At 35.8% G+C, this 20,210-nt stretch overlaps 1 protein-coding gene across 1 annotated transcript; it reads right to left on the bottom strand.

Annotated features, from left to right (window-relative positions):
* Positions 1-1,967: 1,967 nt before the first annotated feature.
* On the bottom strand, positions 1,968-14,851 carry LOC117317842 (nuclear receptor subfamily 2 group E member 1-like). Its single transcript, XM_033872803.1, has 7 exons — positions 14,720-14,851; positions 6,801-7,043; positions 4,749-4,863; positions 4,177-4,535; positions 2,807-3,199; positions 2,430-2,600; positions 1,968-2,284 (listed from the first exon to the last, which is right to left on the bottom strand). Exons 1-7 carry the CDS (start codon positions 14,751-14,753, stop codon positions 2,043-2,045), a joined length of 1,557 nt encoding a protein of 518 aa, XP_033728694.1. The 5' UTR covers positions 14,754-14,851; the 3' UTR covers positions 1,968-2,042.
* Positions 14,852-20,210: the final 5,359 nt, after the last annotated feature.

Here is a 20,210-nt window from a genome sequence, read left to right as displayed (position 1 = left end):
CAACTAGGTCATTGCCGTCCATACACAGACATAAGTATTTTGCTGATAGATATATACTTTAGTATTAGATAGTACATCCAGTTCAATTATTAACTGTTCAGAATAAAAAGGAACATTGCAACTTAGGCAAATATTTAAAACTTAGTTTCACATTACGCTCCACGCATCGTGTTAAAGTAATTTTCAAAAGTATTATTAAGTCACTTCCTGCTATTGTAAAAACCGTCTTCTCTCTGCTACAGGACTTTCCTTTTCTTTTTTTTCTACCTTATAAGACATCATAATTAACTACATCTCCATGTCTTTTCTTTACAATTCTGGTCATTTTGCCGTTATTCGGTACAGCAGAAATCAACTGTCCGTCAACTAATAATAATGTACAAGCTTGATAAATAACCTGTATAATTTCTTAGATTTACAATTGCCGTAATGAGTTGTACATAAGTGTGTTTTGTATATATATCTTATGAATGTAATACCTATGAGCCGCAAGCTTAAGGTTAATAAACATTGAGCATTGAAGATATAGCTTTGTAAGATTTTTAATGTTATTATGAACTCAAAATAGTGAATATAAACTTTAAAATGTTATGAATCCGTTTCAATCTTCCCAGTAGTTTGTGATGAGATTTAAAGCATATTTGGCCAGAATGCCTTCCTTTTGTCTAGTTCAAACGTCTCTGTAATCAACTCATTTGTACTGTTCTGGGAGAAAACACACGGTTTTAAAGAAAACTCAAAAGCCTGTGCCAGATTGGTGTAAATTGTATTTATTGCACTAGAATTGTGTATATATTGTATCTGACAAAACTTCATTCACATTTCAACAAATAATATAAAAAATACTAAATAAAGTAATGTGTTTGGCACTGGCATACTGAAACAATTCACAAGACGAGAGACAGACCTGATTGGCCAAGAGTGAGATGACGTCATGCGTCGACAGGTGACAGACAGATAGGGAAGGAAGTAAAGATTCGACAGGTGACAGACAGATAGGGAAGGAAGTAAAGATTCGAAAGGTGACAGAAAGATAGGGTAGGGAGTAAAGCGTGTCGGAAACAAAGATAGCTCAAACATATTGTTTTTGATAAAAGCATAAAGAGCTGGACACAATTTATAACAACTTACAATGGTAAGATGCAACATTCGGTAAATATTGATACTCAAAATAACAGAATTCTACATATACACAGTATTAATATGTTGAAATAAAATTAAAAACACCCATTTGATTAGCCAGATCCTATTTACGTATCTGGATTAACGATGTCTATCAAAAGATAGTATGAGAAGACAACCAGGTGACAGTCGAGTCAAACAACAGTTCCTAGTTACATAAACAACGAGTGTCATGGAGAAAATAACCTTTTATGATAAATAAAGCAGGAAGTCCCTGCTCCAGGTGCTTCATATAACACAGACAGGGATTTGGCGACTCTGCTGTAAATAGTTCATCGTCTATTTGCCAGACAAACAATCCCTCCCAGAATGCATTGTGGCTAAGCTTAGCGCTAGGAACCATGGGAAATATTTTCAGGTAGTTCTTTCCTTCATTGTGTGTTCCCTATGGAGGAACAAAATGTCTCTAACAAGGTCCACACAAAACAGTGAGAATAACCCGAGGGTCCGTGAAGGACAAGGAACAAACATGTAAGCTGCATTCGTGCGAGATTCTATCCATCGTCAAATAATAATCCACACATGAACATTTTTCAAAAACAATCTATCGCTGCAAAATCGAATATCTTATAAAATACAAAATTAAACTGTATTTACAAAAACGCTCACAAACACACACTATTTTTTTCTATTTCAATCATCAAACCCCAAGCTCACATGTACTTTAATAGTCAGAGATCGCCAATTCATTTGTAAAGCAACGCCTCTGTAATACATTTATATAATGCTTGGTACAAACAATGAAAAATGGGAAATGTTCGAATTACAGTAGAATATTTAACAGCATTTGGCTTAGCCAATATCATCTTCCCCGATCATGTTTCCACAGTTCACATTAAATGTGAATCATCAATCCTACATTAGCTTGACTTGAACATGTCGCATAGAAGCCGCTCTATTGGCACGTTACCGATAGTCCTGCGGAAGAAAACGTCCTCAAGTGCGCGCGCATTGACTGTGCGCAGCGCCGGAAGCATAAGAAGGAGCTTTCCAAAACGGACTTTGTTGTTTGGTTGGTGTGTGGCGGTGTACTCGTGAAGCATGAGTTGAGCCTGGTCCTGTAAAGTCTCAACATGAATGTAATCTCGCAAACCACGTGACTCTGAAACAGCCAATCATACAGAGTTGATATAAAAATACATGTGTATGTTTTTAAAAATGGGCGAATATAGTTGAAATATTTTCCTTAGTATCGTTTGAAGAAGAAGAAGAAGAAGAAGAAGAAGAAGAAGTCGTTGAGCACTCACCTGATTTGAAGAGAACTAATGCTTTGAGACATGCGTATTCAGTTGAATCGACCCTCAGTGAATTCAGTCGAGCAATGACGTCATTAAGTATCCGGAGGTTAGCGGCCATAATGGCGTGTTTCTCTCCGATCTGTGGGTCGAGGTGTAACGAGCCGGGTGCGAGCAGGGTTGCTGAAAGTAAACAATACAGATGTAAGCCTGTTTTAAACATAAATAACATGCTAAATTCAATTTTGTCGCACACGTAAGCACAATACGGCATCAAAATAATTATTGTGTAACTGTATCATTATAAACATTCTAGTTTGAATTACACATTATCATACCACGCACAATTCAAAAATATATATTGTTCTTGACCGAAACAGTTGTCTTACCAATGTCAATTGGAAGTGACCATTGAGCAGCGCTCAGAACAAACAGTTCGCTCCATGATTCCTCCAATAAAATAGCTTGGTCTCTGAACGGAAGTTGAAGGAATGATGGGATGTTTCTTGCCCATTTCACAGACATAAAAAGTAACCTAGCCGCCGTTTCGAACAAATTTTCTGTGTTTGAGTTGATGTTCGTGGTTGAAACATTTAAATCAGGAAAACGAGGGATAAATGGAGGTTGGTTCGAAGCATGAAATCGTGATCCTTCCGAGATTATACTGTTCCCATGGATACCAGGTATAACAATAGGATGAACTTTGGTCGTTTGTGGTGGTGACGTCATAACTGTAGACGACACTCTTGGACTTTCGCACCTTTTGTTGGTCAATGAATCATCTGCAGTATGAAAAAGGGAAATAAAAGTTTGTGGGCAAACAAGTTTTTGCCGAGACTGCAAAAAAATTCATTATAAATGTGAGTGACGTTATGTATTGGTATATAAATATAAACCTGGCAAGCACCGCCCATTTCCATAGAAGGAAACTTTACATCCGGGTCATATACGAGAGGTCAAATGTCATTGGTCAATAGGAAAAGGTTTGGCCCCTGTTCAGCCTCCGGGTACCCCATAGCTTACCCCTTCTTTGAAACACGTCGCCATACCGGATTAGGGGAAAAAAAGACATTATGGAAAACAGAAAATTCATAAAAATCTTGGACAATATCTTTTGAAAACGATTCATCAGAAGCGAAAGTGGAGTCAATAGAACTTTAGCACGTGTATCAACATCAAGGAAAAATTCCCATACCCCTTCCTACCTTTAACGACATTTGATCTACAATTCTTTGTTTTTGGATGTATTAAATATTCCTGTATTGATACCATTGTGAACTTTATGTACATTTAGTTTATTGATTAGTCCACGGTTTTCCAGAGTTTTTAATGTATACATTACTACTACATGTATATTAATTTTTCTCCCTCTGGTTTTTAGCCCAGGACTGGGTCTTTATTTTATACTGAATCTGTGCCCTCACCTTTGCGGTTTACATATATTTACATTCCTTTATCTAATCTGGAATTATAAAAGAATTCATTCTCATGCAAAATAAACTACAAAGGCCACTTTAACAAGAAAGTGTGCCATTTTCCGTCATATATATTTGTGTTTGAGCAAACTGAGCTTCACAGCATTGAAGTGGATTAGGCCAGTGGTTTTTAAATAAACACCAATGTTCGTTAGTATTTCTTATCACAATGCAGGCAAGGCAAAACACATATCTTAAACCAATCCACAAAACGTGGTATAAATGTTAGGGAAACATTCTTATTATTGTCATTATTATATATGTGTATATTTAATTCAAATCACCTTTCTCGCCTTTGATAATGGCGCACTGGGGAGTAATGCGTCCGTTACTCTCTGGAGATATTCGGTCATTGCCGTTTTGCAATGGGGATGGCGAACGACTGCAGTTCCGGTTGAATTCCTCATTTGACAGTGGCGAATTGCTTGATGACGCACTACTTCCGCCGTCACTTGTTCCACAGCTATAGCGGATCGTGAGGTTGGCATTAGGAACCAAGTTTGGAACGAACATTCCTGGCAATCTATGATCAGTGACGTGTAAAGGAAGAGGAGTGAAACCATGGCTGGGCGCGTGAGGGTGGCTGTAATCAGCTGCCATGGCAACCGGAGTATGTGGATACTGGTGAAAGGGGGTATATTGTCTACAACAAAAAACAAGTTATGTGAATTTAGGCTCGGCTATTTCATGACTGAATTACCAAACACCCAGTAAACAAGTAGAGAGAACAGTGTCAAAATAAAATTAGATAATAAAGAGATGAGGAGTAATATATAGCGAGTTAGCTATCAAAGAGCATCACTGGCGGTTGGTATGAGTAGTATACGGTGTGAAAAAGCATTACATGTACACGTACTTTGGTCTTTCAAAGAACTCTCCGAGGCGATGGAACATGTGTGGTTTGTTATCCTCCACTTCATCTGTGTCTCTTTTATACTGGTAACACCGAGGCGCCCTCTCGTGTTGGACAGCTGGAGCAGAATACATAACGTTTATATAAACCTAGACTTCCATAAAACAAATTAAAAGAGAAAGAAATGATAAACTTAAAGCCTGTTTTCCTTAATACATCATGTTTCCATTATGAGATGTATCATATAGTGAAATTGTGTTATATGGATTCAAATGTAAATCAAGTACACCAATGGCGTCATGTTTCACTGTCAAAGTGAGCCGTTTACGTTACCCATTTCAATCTTACGGCGTTCATTCCATGATAAACGCAAATCAGTTACCTCCATTACATGTAACCGATTTTACTCTCGTACTATTAAGATTGTTTAACATAACCTGTTTTGAAATAATTTGTTTGAATGCTTATGTTTGCATAAATACATTTGTAGGTTTTAGTGTTCTAAATAGATGTTTTCCATGACGCGTGAGGTAAAAGAGTTTTTGCGTCGCCAATGACGTCATTCCCGCCTCATTCTCGCCTAGTCTCGCCTCATACATGCAATTGCTTACGTGTTGTCTAGCTGCGTCCACAACTTAGTGATGTAGGAACTATATATCGATATCCTTGGTTTTATATAAAAGAACTTTAAATGAAAATGTATATAATGGCCAATTATGGTTTGATTTTATAACCCCGCCGATCCGTATACATTATGTATGTGTGAATCTGTACCGTCGATGATACATGTCAGAAAGAGTTAGTTGTGGGTAAACAAAATAGTACTGTCGACGTCAAGTCCTAAAGTCAATGTTGAACAGAATACTGTGTTATTGTATGTATACCGTAGAGATTAATTATGTTGCTAAGACCGCGATCACTGTATAGCATGTAAATATTTCGCTCATCCTTCACGTCCTAATCTGTGTACCTTCGTCATCGACTTGAAGCCAGTACTCGCGACAGGCACGCGACAACGAAAATTGATATGGCAAAATAGCAGGTGGGCTGGGGGTCGATACTCGTGATAGGTATGAAGTACCCGGGGAGATTGATGGATTACCTCATTAGGCTTCGTTAACTACCACAAACGGTGGGCGGAGGGGTAGGGATCGAACACGACCACTTATACGTCGTTTGGAGGAGGTGTCACGTGGCCTGGCTCCTCGAAGTTAATCCGCCTAGTTATAGTGATATAGTTCATCAAGCTTCACGTGACAATTTACAACTACATCAGCTCAGTCGACATATACACAATGTAATTTTGAATCTACAAAAATAAAATGATTTTGGATAAAAAAAACACATGCCACGTAATCTGCTACGCCTATGACTCGAATCTGAAGTATGATCCCCTGAGCGCTTTATTGACCACGGAGGTAAGACGATCCAACACGCGCCACGTCCGTAACTATTTTCGAGAAGTCTGTAAATTTGCTCACTGGTGCCTCATTAGAAGGCAGTCCGAGATGATATGTTTATACAGTAAACTGACTCGTCGACTGGCCTTTTTATACTGCTAGTCCTGTCTCATGTCGACTGGGAAGTCCCAGGTGCTGTACACAGGTATACCGCTAACTTCGAGTGCAACTTTCGTTAATTTGTATGTGTTAATTGTTAGCTTTGGACTCGAGAAATCAGCATCAGATTTGGTCTCCGACAGTTTTTGCACGCACAGTCACATAATCCATTGTCCGCTGTTTCCGAATTCAATTAAAACTTTTTTTGTTTTCGTGCTAGAAGTCAACACAGTCAGACGAGTATACATGATCGTAAAATCCCATCTTCAATTTCGTATGTTATCCATACCCTGCTGGTTGGAGTGAGGTTTTATAGTTACTGGTACATTTCCATCATTTAGATTAGCAACTGATTTCTTAAAATAAATTTTTAAAAGTAGGGAAAACTACGGAATTATACTTTAAAATGTTCCCAAAATCGGCAAATATGGTTCACATGCAGCGACGATAGCATGATGTCATTTGAAATTGGGCTTAATGCTAACATCGTACTCACCATCCTTGTTCATCTTTACGTCCAGACACTTTTTGAATCGACACGCTTGGCACTGGTTCCGCCTGGCTACGTCTACCACACAGTTTCCGTTTTCCTTACACACATATTCCAGATTTCGGCGGATGCTGCGCTTAAAGAATCCCCGGCATCCATCACAACTCTGGACGCCATAATGCTTCCCGGAAGCCTTGTCGCCACACACCAGACACATCACTTCCGGTTTACGGCTAGTGGTACTGTGGTCTGTGAACAGATAGAGACATTAGACAATTAATTAAAACACCTATGAATCAAACATGTAGATAGCATATTTGGTTTAGGTCAATAAAAGAGAACACAATTTAATGCAAGCGAAATCGGCGGAAATAAAGGTGAACACAACATATTCCTACGGCTGTCAAACAGTTCAACATTACTACACGGAAACTGGTAGCGTTGCATGCGTAGCTGTAACGTCGATCTTCATAACGAGATTCTAAGTACATATTATAACAGATTATTTTAATACAATTAATATGTTTATAAAAAGATAATCTATTCATAACTGAATTGGCATAATGAACCAACTCACACTTTTCCAGGATAAGGTCGATCATGGTTGCGTTCCCGCTGGTACAAACAAATGAGAGACGTTGTCATTATGTACGGGTACACCACGTGATGTACATGTCTGTTACCACTGAAGTGTTCCGACCTTGATCGCAATGATAATGGTGACCAGACAGTTTAGTGATACAGATACCACACATTTGGACTGATAACTGTCAAATGTCATTGTTGTTGTTTGTTTGTTGTTGTTTTCACCCTTGACAAGGTTGGCGGTAATTGTACGTTTGTATGAACAGGTAAATAGCTTTGGTTTTAAATCATTTTAAATCAGATTTTGAGGCTCTTTTACCAAGAATGAATTTTCATCAAAAAAATCTCAAACCGTTCAGAATATTCGATATTCTAGGTTTCTGATTAAAAGTATCGAGTAGAAACAAGTGGGATCTTTGCACCGACCATTGCATGATGATTTCTCTTCCTTCTGCCCCTCGTTATTATTTGGAATCTCTGGAAATCAACATGAGAAATCCGAGAAATCGAAATCGATACCTTTCTGAGAAATAGAATCCGATATAATTGGAAGGATAGGTAGGTAGGAGTTAACGATTCCAACAAGAGGTACTGTTAACTGTGTGTTGTCGGAGCTGTGCTTACATAAAGTGTTCTCCGATACCCTGGACCTTTAGATGACAATCGTACCTTTATACAACAGGAAATTTACCATTATGGTGCTGAAGTTGTTGTTTTAAAGCATAAACTTCCTAATAAATACATACATACCAAATGTATAGCAATTGTCACAACGAACGCCTTTTGACATATCGTAATGTCACAGAAATAAAAACAACCAAATATGACGTATTTAATGAATTTCAACATCATATGTAAAAAAAAAATAGTATTAGTTGGGATACGGGTTTTTTTTTTTTTTTTTTTTAAAGAAATGACGATATGGCAAGATACCGCCCGGTAACCCTTAATGCTAAACTCCATCAATTACTGTAGGTAAAATACTAAATACCATGTAATTTTCTTTCAGGGCCAAACAAGTATTTTGTGATATACATTGATCAGCTGATACACAGCAGAATTAATGAACCGAATATTTTAATAACTCTCTCAAATATGTTCATTCTGTAAAAGATTTCGAAAAATGTATGGTAATTCCGGGTGAGACTTTGATAAACATACATTCGACCTATTAATCAAACCAGTCTGTATGGAGATGTTCCCAAACAATAACGAAAAAGTAGTCACATTTTATATAATAAAAAAAATATACCGGTGATGAACCCTACTTTGTAATTACATGTATGTGTTTTATAATGTCTTTCATATATATTTGACATATATATATGAAAAGTAGAGGTACAAAGGCATTAAAAAGTACTTTAAAGGATAGACGTGTTATAATCTTTGGACTGTAGTTTATCAGTGAAGTGTATACCTGCGATCAGAGATCAGCGAGATACAGCGCCAGACAGGTGTAGAGGTCGGTCTGGGAATTAATCAACCCCTGATATCAGGATAACCGACTTCCCGTCACTGACACGTGATCCGATGTTGTGAATGAATTGTACTTGCAATACAGACAAATTGTTATAGGTTATTATATCATCTTTTTTATTGCTTTTATCGTCTGTGTTATATTTATATAATCAACGTTAGTATGTGAAAATAACAATAAAAACCTATCAAAACATAATACGCTCTCTGATTGGTGCATTTAAAAGTTAATGCAGAAGTAGGAATTGTGCAATACATATTTCTTTTTCTTTAAATGTTTCATGTTATATTCCCATATATTTGTTCTATTCGACAATGAACAAATTTCAGACGAAAAACGATTACAGCAATCTTTTTATACCGTAATATTTAGGTTCGGTTTTTATTTCTTTTATCTAATGTGTTTAATTTTGCAAAACATTTTTAATATCTAATACCATTGCAGGCTGCATGTTTTAGTTAAATATTTAAAATATCATTACACTTCAGCAGAAATATCTTAAACAATTGATAAAACTGTACGTTATGTTTTAACGACGACTATCATCTCATTAAATCCAGACTTTTGTGACCATGATTAAAATTGTGATGATATTTATCATAAAATGAGAAGACTGTACAAAAGACTGTACAAATTGCATCTATTTTAGCAGTAAAAATAGTTATCATTACAGGTTGTATTTTAGGGGTAAATATAGTTATCATTATAGGTTGTATTTTAGTGGTAAATACAGTTATCATTACATGTTGTATTTTAGTGGTAAATATAGTTATCAATACATATTGTATTTTAGTGGTAAAAATAGTTATCATTACATGTTGTATTTTAGTGGTAAATACAGTTATCATTACATGTTATATTTTAGTGGTAAATGTAGTTATCATTACATGTTGTATTTTAGTGGTAAATATAGTTATCATTACATGTTGTATTTTAGCAGTAAAAATAGTTATCATTACAGGTTGTATTTTAGGGGTAAATGTAGTTATCATTACAGGTTGTATTTTAGTGGTAAATGTAGTTATCATTACATGTTGTATTTTAGGGGTAAATATAGTTAGCAATACATATTGTATTTTAGTGGTAAATGTAGTTATCATTACAGGTTGTATTTTAGGGGTAAATATAGTTATCATTACAGGTTGTATTTTAGTGGTAAATATAATTATCATTACAGGTTGTATTTTAGGGGTAAATGTAGTTATCATTACAGGTTGTATTTTAGTGGTAAATATAGTTATCATGACATGTTGTATTTTAGGGGTAAATATAGTTAGCAATACATGTTGTATTTTAGTGGTAAATGTAGTTATCGTTACATGTTGTATTTTAGTGGTAAATACAGTTATCATTACAGGTTGTATTTTAGTGGTAAATGTAGTTATCATTACAGGTTGTATTTTAGTGGTAAATGTAGTTAACATTACATGTTGTATTTTTGTGGTAAATACAGTTATCATTACATGTTGTATTTTAGTGGTAAATACAGTTATCATTACAGGTTGTATTTTAGTGGTAAATGTAGTTATCATTACAGGTTGTATTTTAGGGGTAAAATAGTTATCATTACAGGTTGTATTTTAGTGGTAAATACAGTTATCATTACATGTTGTATTTTAGGGGTAAATACAGTTACATGTTGTATTTTAGGGGTAAATGTAGTTATCATTACATGTTGTATTTTAGTGGTAAATACAGTTATCATTACAGGTTGTATTTTTGTGGTAAATATAGTTAGCAATACATGTTGTATTTTAGTGGTACAGTAAATATAGTTATCATTACATATTGTATTTTAGCGGTACATATCTTTATATCTGTTTACAACATATGTGCTAACGTAGGGGTTGATTATAATCTATATTTTTTAGTATAAATTCAAAGATTTTGTACACGGCATTTTGAAATTTGTTTAAATACAAACATTTTGCAACTGCTGAGTTTATTTACTGAAGAGCGTCGTCATCAATGTTGTCGTTGCAACAATTTCGGGAAACAAGTTTAAAGAGTCGAGCGTTCAATATGAAAACAGAAGTATTTCCAACAACGAGGACACTTGGTACATGAAGGGCGTGGCCTCGATCCACGAGCCGTATTAAGGGTGATTTTACTTGTTTGTAGATTTTACAACAGGATCAGTAAAACAATACCTATCTGTACATAATACTTATTGTTACATGTATGTAATCTCTAGTCTTTATTTTTTACACAGTCAATATATACCGTACGTGTTTGTACAGGTGTCCTCTGGTGTAAGTGTACTAATACTTCAGCTGTAATATGTAATATTGCACAGAAACTTGGCCATAACTCTATGTCATCAGGACGATAAACCCTGCTGACCACACCAGTACATGAACCAAATCGAGAGGTCAGCGGATTTTAACTTAAGGACGCCAACGGGTTAAAAGGGGGATAATTTAACTGATCTCGCTTTTCTACACTAATGAAGCGTATTGATATTCATTCGATCTTGTAAACAAATAAGTCCACGCCGCGTGTCCATGTTTGGTGAGCATGCGGACAGGTAAACAATGGGAGACATTGTCGAGGTATTATTACCTGTAGATTATCAATGATAATCCAACTGAACAAAGTTACGTATGGTTACTGGTAGTGACAACTTGAGTGAATTTTCGGAGTTAATGTACATGTACCAATAGTTCTTATAAACTAAGATCGATCTAAGTTCGTGATGTCATAAGTAAGGAACAATAGGTACATGTGTTGATCTATTTATAGTGAAAGGGATTAAACTTATTGATGCAATTATCTGCAAAGTCGACAAACAAATGTGGAAGTAAACAAAAATATTGTTTTATTGAAATACTTACAAAATATAAACAGCGGACATACATACATATATATAGTAATAATAATAATAAACACAAACCAGAAAATCACAAGCGCTTTCACATGCTTTGAGAGCAAGCTCTTCGGGTGTAATGAAAGGGTTTATAACAAATAAACCCTTTCATTACACCTGAAGAGCTTGCTCTCAAAGCATGCGAAAGCGCTTGTGATTTTCTGGTTTGTGTTTTTTATTATTATTACTATGTATATCCATCACAAGGACATTATTCACTTTTAATTACATATATATATATACCTTAGTCTTTTTGTTTGTTTATGATTTTTGGGGGATGATTTGTTTTCTATGAAAAGTAGTCGATAATACATTTACTGAGCATCTTAAACTATTTGTAATCTATTTTAAATATCATGCCTGTTATTACAAAATAGTCAACCCACATCAGAGACGCGTATATCAGATATACACGTCTCTGCCCACATCACTGAATTATATCTTTAAAGTTCCTATTAGTTAAATAGGTCAATGAACAATTGAATGTCATTTAAATACTGATACAGAATTAGTGTTTTGCTAAAATATATCAGGAAGTCCGCAAATTAATTCGATATTTTTTCTACTAATTTTTTTTAATCATAATGGGCAAATTCTTATTATTACATATTAACTAACAATAGCGAAAACTGTCTCACTTTGTAAAAGTCCAAATATTATCAAGGGAAAAAATAAACAGAAAAGCAAAAGCCGGTAATAACGTGATGGGAGTATACGTATTCAATGTCGGTACAACAACAAAGCAGACCGTTATTATGTACACGTTTAATGAAAACGAAAATCAGAACTAAGAGAAAATTTTCAATTCTGTACGTCAGAGCGCATTGTTCACTTTTTATAAGACGGTAAAAATGTCACAACAGACATTTGTTTGTATAATGACATAAAAGTAAAAACTTGTCCCTATCTAAGGTAGGCAGCGTCATACAGGTGAGTGGAATGTTATCATAGCGATCAGGTGTGTCATTAACATGTAATATACAGGTGTCATAGCTCTCTGATCCTCATCAACAGCTAATCCCTTTTTAGGGGCCAAAATATCACTACAACTACATGCCCCTTTTGTACACAATCCAAGGGAGATAATCCGGGTCAGGTAGCAGAGACAAACAATTGGTAACCTGTGGTAACGTGAAGTGTTGGTCGAGTGAAAGCCGCCAGCTGACATTGGACCCACCTGCCTTTCTCCTACCACTTATAACTTTCACATTACAAACCCTACATCAACCTTTGTACTTCTGAAAAAGAAGTGCCAAAAATATCGGAGAATTTCAAATATATATTTTGGTCATATAGTGTAATATCTGTGTGTTATGTTGCGGGATTATTAATTAAATAAAGAGGAGATATGGGGCCTCCTGCGATATCTTGTAAGAGGGCCGTGAATCTAGAGGTCCTCAACCATATCATCTGTGAAATTTGCTGGGGAATAATACATTTTTTGTTTGTTAAAAAGAAAACAAAATACGCAACCCAGATGATACGAAGATTTGACCTATACCTAGATGGACGCTACATGTCCGTGTTCAGAACTTAACTTGTATAATTTTCAACAAACTTACATATAAAAGCATTTTTTGTTAAACGAAGCATTTTTTATTAATGAAAGATTTTTTTACAAAATAAACTAGTAAATATAGCCCTGTTTTGTTTGATTTTATAAGGGGAGAAATGTGATTCGATTCTAAATACCCGAATGTAACGGTTATATCCAGACAATCACATTTCATTTATCACAACAGACAAAAATAACAATTAATGACCAACAGCATTGTATTGGCCTTATTATTACGAATATAGAGATTAATCATTATACTAGATTTATAGGATTCTGATTACACGTACCTCGATATATCTTCAAATATACCTTTTATAGATAGTGTAAGGACATGATACATACCTATTACATCATGTATCAGAAACTGTTTATCATTTACATGTATGATGTTTAAGACTGATTATATCAAACAAATCGATAACAACACATATATACTTGTAAGTACCAATTATAAAGATATATTTTAGAACTTGACACACACTTTTCTTTATATTTTAATCACTAGATTACGAGTGTAAATCTAGAATAGTTTAAGTATTATATTTGAATTCTGGACACGTATCATAACTGACCACTGTTCATAACAAATCCCGTAGCTCATGTAATTTCACGTGCATTCATGTATTTGTATGTGAACGTTTTCCGTCTTAATACGCGTGCGGTCATTCCTTATATAGAGCGCGATCTTCGATCTTTGCACGTGCCGTTCCATACCACAGGGTCAGAGTGAGACCAGATCAAGTAAACTCACGCCAATTCGCTAAAGCTCGTACCCGTTTTGGGGAAGCTTCTGAACATTGGAAACACGAGTGATTTTTCACTTATATGTTGTTTTTTGTTTTTATTTATTTTTTAATGTTGGGCACTAGATATCAAAATAGCACATTAATTTGAAACGCACGTGTACGTCTGAATGCATTCTCTGATGTATGTATCAATTTCTTATGATTATGTAGGTTAAATAGCTTTATATGTTTGCATTTTACATCAATGTAATTGTGATTTATGATCAGTTTTGACATAAATAAACAAACAAAAATCTGGTGATCTATATTCTTCTTCATCACAGAATAATAATAGCTATAAGTCCGTGGTAATATCAATTTCATAAGATCACTTGATTTCTGGTGAAAATGATAGAAAGCTATGACAGATAACGCCAAGTGTATTTTTTTTTTTTTTTTACGTTTTATCAGCTGTTTATGGTACTTAACTTTGAACGATATCAAGCTAGAAATCAATTTTTAACCTTAAGAAAATCTGTTGGAGTTAAACTAGATGACAATTTCATATCAGATTAAATGCATACATGTATTTTTCATATAAATGAGGATGGGTTTAATAAATGCGTTTTAACGTATTTCATCAAACATGTGAAATAAGTGTAATTGAAAGAGATTAATTACTGTAATTGATATGTAGGTAATTAATTTACTTACCGTGGAGCATCTGTGGTGCGATAGTCGCGCTCATCACTCGTTTCGTTGACGTCGATGATAATGATGATGATTTTCTGACAATGTTGTAAGTAGACCTTCCTCGTAGACGTTTGACTCCTCGCCAGTGCCTGTCAAAATACTCTCACCTTCCATATCGCGTGCGTATTGAGCAACCCATGACAATGATGAAAGCTGGCGTCTGATTGGTCAGTCAATTACCGTGGTGGAATTACAGTACAAATCCATTGGGCGGAGTTTAACCCCTGACCCTCTCTCCATGCATTATAATAATTACCAATTATTGAATGAACTAGATGGGCGGGATTAGCGTTAATATCATTCACAATGTATTTGTATTGTATAATTAAGGTATCGCTCCGGGAATCTTACAGACGGTCAATAGACCGCGGACACTTTAGATTTCTGGTCACCTTGGTCAAATCGATAGCGATATCTGCTACATATTGTCAGAATAAGTGTAAAAACTTTGTTATTTTCGTATCTATATGGTATTATTGTTACTATTAGACACGACCACGAGAGGAAAGCGTGCTTGTTAGATGTATTTACTCCATTTTTTTTTTTATCCCCACCGTTTTATTTAAATATGATGTTTTCAAATCTACCAGTACGTATAAGGCATTTTACTAGCCCGAATTATCCTGACGATATATCGACATTTTTTGTTTATATCTATCTGTTGTCGGACCGACATTAGATATCGATGGGCCGTTAGAATGTATACGAGTTATGTTTGTTGTGGTGTTTTGTTATTATACGATTGAAATCGCACGTGCTTTATAGGACTACACAAATATATTGGTTAGAAAGCCAGTTCGTAACAAATAAACCATTTAGAAGGATGTTTCTGAACGTCGAAATCGGAATAAGGAACCTCTTGGATTGTTGATTTGATATTTCTAACCAGTTTGATTATATGATCGTGTATTTGTTGCCTGAGAACGAATACAAAAACATCTTATTCTCAACACAAGACGCGCCCGTTTATAATTCTCTGGTTTCAGGACTTATGGTTCTATGTTGAAAGAAAAAACAAACCTGTTACAGGTACTCATCTAACCGTGTGTTACAGGAGCCAGGAACGTTGATTCAATTCATAGCGACACGAACAACATAGTTTACAAAAAAATAAAATAAAATGATTCCATGAGGTGTCAATAATTTTGCATTTTATGAATATGTATGAATGTGCAGTGCAGCGCTATTCCTAAAATGAAGTTAAAATATTCGGAAAACACTCGCGGTATACTCGCGCCCTTGGTGCAAAAAAATGTACTCGAGTTCTGTGCTTAGTTTCAGTCGGAAAAAAATAGAAATTGTTGGCTAACAATTTGACGGGCTTTTCACATCTATGACAAACTTAAGGCAGAATAACCTTGGTGACCTTGAAAAAAGGTCATTCATAGCAACATACTTTGTAGCCCTACATCCCAGCATGCTACTGACCAAATATCAGGTTTTTTTAACATGTTTGACCCCTGTGACCTTGAATGAGCGTTAAGGTCATCCATCGTAATTATGCTTTGTTGCGCTTTATCCCGGCATGCTACAGATCTAATAAAAGGGGTCTAGTCGAGGCCTCTTGGTTCTTGAGATGATGCCACTAAAGGCTTTTTTCACCTATTTGAGCCTTGTGGCCTTGAATGAAGGTCAAACTCATTTCTGTTCGCATTCTTTGTAGCCCTTCATCCAAGCTTGACTCACACCCAATATCAGGAATCAGGGCTCTTGGTTATTGAGAAGATGAAGATTAAATGTTTTAACGTATTTGACCCCTGTGACCTTGAATGAGGGCCAAAGTCATTTCCTGTTACCTTGAGGTTAAGTTTCTCTGAAAATTAATCCCATAATGCATCGGCGGGTTTTACAGTCAATACAAAATGGCGGGAAAAAAGACACAAAAGTGTGTGGAATCGGTAAAACCCGAGTATGTCCTTAGGAAAAGAAATGATTCGTTGGAACTTAACGAGAGAAGAAAAAAGGAATAGACTCGTATTCCGATTTTTCCAGACGTCTATTGGATTGCTTTTTAGCTTTTGAACATTGTCAACTTCACCGATCTAAGATTGTATCGATGTTTTGTTGTATGCATATTGCTACATTTTAAAATGAAGTATTTAAATGTAAACTATGTTTGTTTATTTTGTTCAGTTACCTAGGTATTACGCGAATATTCTGTTAATATGTTCAAATGAAAGCATTATTAGGCAAAGTTCACGTATGCTCGATATGTAAACTACTGCCATGTGTGTAGTTTATGTGCAGTGCACGTTGTTATAGCCTCGTTCTCGGCTCCGTGACAAATCTCGCTATAAATATAAATGCGGAGAGTTATTTTTATAAACTAATGTCCCAAGGACTCATCCGGTCAAGCGTCCAGGGCCACTGGTCATTTTCATGTTGGGAGAGCGTGAATGAGCATCTTGGATGGCCATTAATACATGTGTACAACTAGAATTTTAGGTTGTTCGGGATTATGTGGCTTTAAAGATTCAGCAATGATTGCGCAATCCTAGATTTTTTTTTCAAAAAATATGGTGACATGTGACACCATAGCGAGCTTTTTTTAAAAAAAAAAAAAATTTTTTCTCTAACCTTAAAACTTCTCGAAATAAAAAGTTAGCCCAGGCATTATCTACCAAAATATAATTACATGATTTCTGTATGATAAACAGTTTTTGAGTTAGACCCGAAAACAAGACTTGGTCAGGACCCCCCTGTCATTTTGTAAAAGTTTGTGCTGAATCCATTCGGTGGAAATTGAGAAGACGTTTAAAATGTGAATTGTCGGCATACCCAAAAGATCACAGAAAATATTCAAAATGACGTACCACGTTAACGGCAAATGTAACTGAAAAATTAAAGACATCAAAATCAATTTTTATTAAAAAAAAAGGTTGAAAAATAATCATTTTCTAAAATAGGTAAATTTGACCCTTCAGTGAGCTTTTTAATTGGACATATTTTGTATTAATATAGCATGGGGAAAAGTTAGCCCGAAAATATTCTACAAATTATATAATTGCATGAACCTTGTCATTCAACGGTTTTCGAGTTATACCCTTTTGATATTACGTCTTAGCGGCCATATTGACTTTTTGACATGCTTGATTTCGTTGCTGTCACAAATTTGACTCACGCAATACTATAGATAAGTATAACATAAATAAAAATAAAATGACATACCTCTTACCATTTTGGAGCAATTTTTCGGACAAAGAAGAAGAATAGTTTTGACGACGGAACCATTGGACATGTCAACAAGCATCGGACACGTCTGACTTCATATCACATCAGGACATAGACACTATTTTGAAATGAGATCATGATGCCAACCCTAACACTACCCCATGGTCTTCAACAACTTATACTCTGTAAGTAGTCGTCTGTCATGGATATGTGAACAACCCCTTGGATATCGAAATACAAATGGGAAACGTTAACAGGTAGCTAACGGTAGCTAGGGGAAGCAGAGATAATGCTATCAAGAAATGGAAAATAAACTATAGGGAAATTGATATCACACTTCTTGTTAGGAATACATTCCTCTCCACGAGCACGTTCCTAATTTAATTGCGGGAAAACACAATACATTGTATTAGTTACAAAGAATGTATACTTTACACACAGCAAAACATTTATATGACTAGCTGAATTAACAAAACAACAAAACATACCTGACGAAGAGCGTAATTTATTATCACTTTATTTATCTAAAATCTATTTACTTAAATGCAACAATGGGTGACGATATTGCTTATCCATGGTACCAGTGATGTCGTACAGAAGTGAAGCTCTGACTATCTGGACACTAATGAACCTAATCCCGCCATGTAGGGGGCGCTCAGTTATTGATTTCCTGTTTGTTCTTTCGACTTTACGCGTGTCGAAATAGAATGTATCACTTGAAGGACCAAAAAGTTCTTTTTCCACAAAGATTGAAATAATAACTGATAAAACACAAGTAGGTTCTATTCGGCGACTATTGTGACGGAGTGGTTGAGGGAGAGAGGACACACCAGGCGATAACAAGCTGTTTATCTTACACAACAACACCCAAAACTACGCCACGCATTGCTAACACACTTTCCAGGACGGCGAAATATTTGTTCAATTACGAGAGCAGGTTTTTGATTGGTTGGAGTGCCTTCATCTGCGGATAAGTGGTAGACCAATATATTACCGTTTAATAGACTAAACGAAGCGGATGCTGAAGTGCCCTTAGTTTGTGTTTAGTTATGTGTTTGGACGGACGAGGACACTGTTTTCGCGATACAATGGCGGCCCTATAATGATCCATCGACACACTCCGACACACTAGATCATCTGACTACAGTCGTTACAAGGGAATTCAAAAGTCAGGGCGTATTACTTGTAAGCTTAATTATCTTGGTTTTTGATGCCGAGTTTTGAGTATGGTGCTGATAGCTTCGATCGATTCCGAAATACCGAACCTAAAAAATACACCAGAATGTTTTCTCTTCTTTTCACAATTTAGAAAACATTTATCATGTTTTATGAAATGTAAATATAAACTTATATGACATCGCTCATTATATTTAACAAGCGTCTAAAACACCTCGAGCTACGCCATTAATGCGCTGTTTTGAAACAGCAATACACAACTCGAGTCATGGTTACCAGGCGATGTGGTAGCTCAAACAGCATTCACCAGTCACGTTCTACGAGTTCTTATTCCCGCGGGGATCCCGGGCCCTTTTTCGAGGACTGGCCGCAAGGTGGTTGTGTCGACCCTTGATGGTGCATACTATAATCGAGCCCTGCCCCTGATACACAAGATCATGCTCCAAAGGCTGGCGATGAATGAATCGGCAAAACTCAGGAATTCAGTAGGGAAATGATGAGATTTCGTTCATGGATAAGTAGGAATTTGATACTATAGTATAGAGACAGTACCCTTTGGATACATATTAATTTGCCTGGATTTAGATGTCGAGATGGAGGATTGGTCGGCATGTGTTGTTCGGTTTGTCATTGTTGATGTCACGTGCCTTCTAACACTTTGGTTTCTTACTTATTATACCCAAACATTGAGTGTGGTCAGGCGAATACTTCCCATGCTATAATACTGTCAGAAAAGCTAATTATAAACATAGATATGGTCAAAGACCAGTCACCACTGTTTGACTTTGAATAAACGATATAGGGGGCAGCAACCAGGGAAACGACGGTTTACAAGACAAGGTACAAATATAGTTTGTAATGAGCTTCTTTGGCATATAAACAATAAAGTTGAATACAAAGCATTTTTTAAAGAAATTGATATTGTGTCTCTAAGGGGAATACAATGACAGAAATTGTACGCAGAATCTTTTGTAACCGTACAAATCCTTAATCGGACCACGCTATGAGTATGCTAGTAGGATTTGAAATTCAATATATAAAAGACATTATCACTTTGGATAGTGCCCAAAGGAGAACAGCCAAGTCACCGTCGGGACAATGTACC

Source organism: Pecten maximus, chromosome 2 (assembly GCF_902652985.1).
Source record: "Pecten maximus chromosome 2, xPecMax1.1, whole genome shotgun sequence".
NCBI lineage: Eukaryota > Metazoa > Mollusca > Bivalvia > Pectinida > Pectinidae > Pecten > Pecten maximus.
Note: the sequence above shows the minus strand (reverse complement) of the source record. Positions and strands in the feature narration are given on the sequence as shown.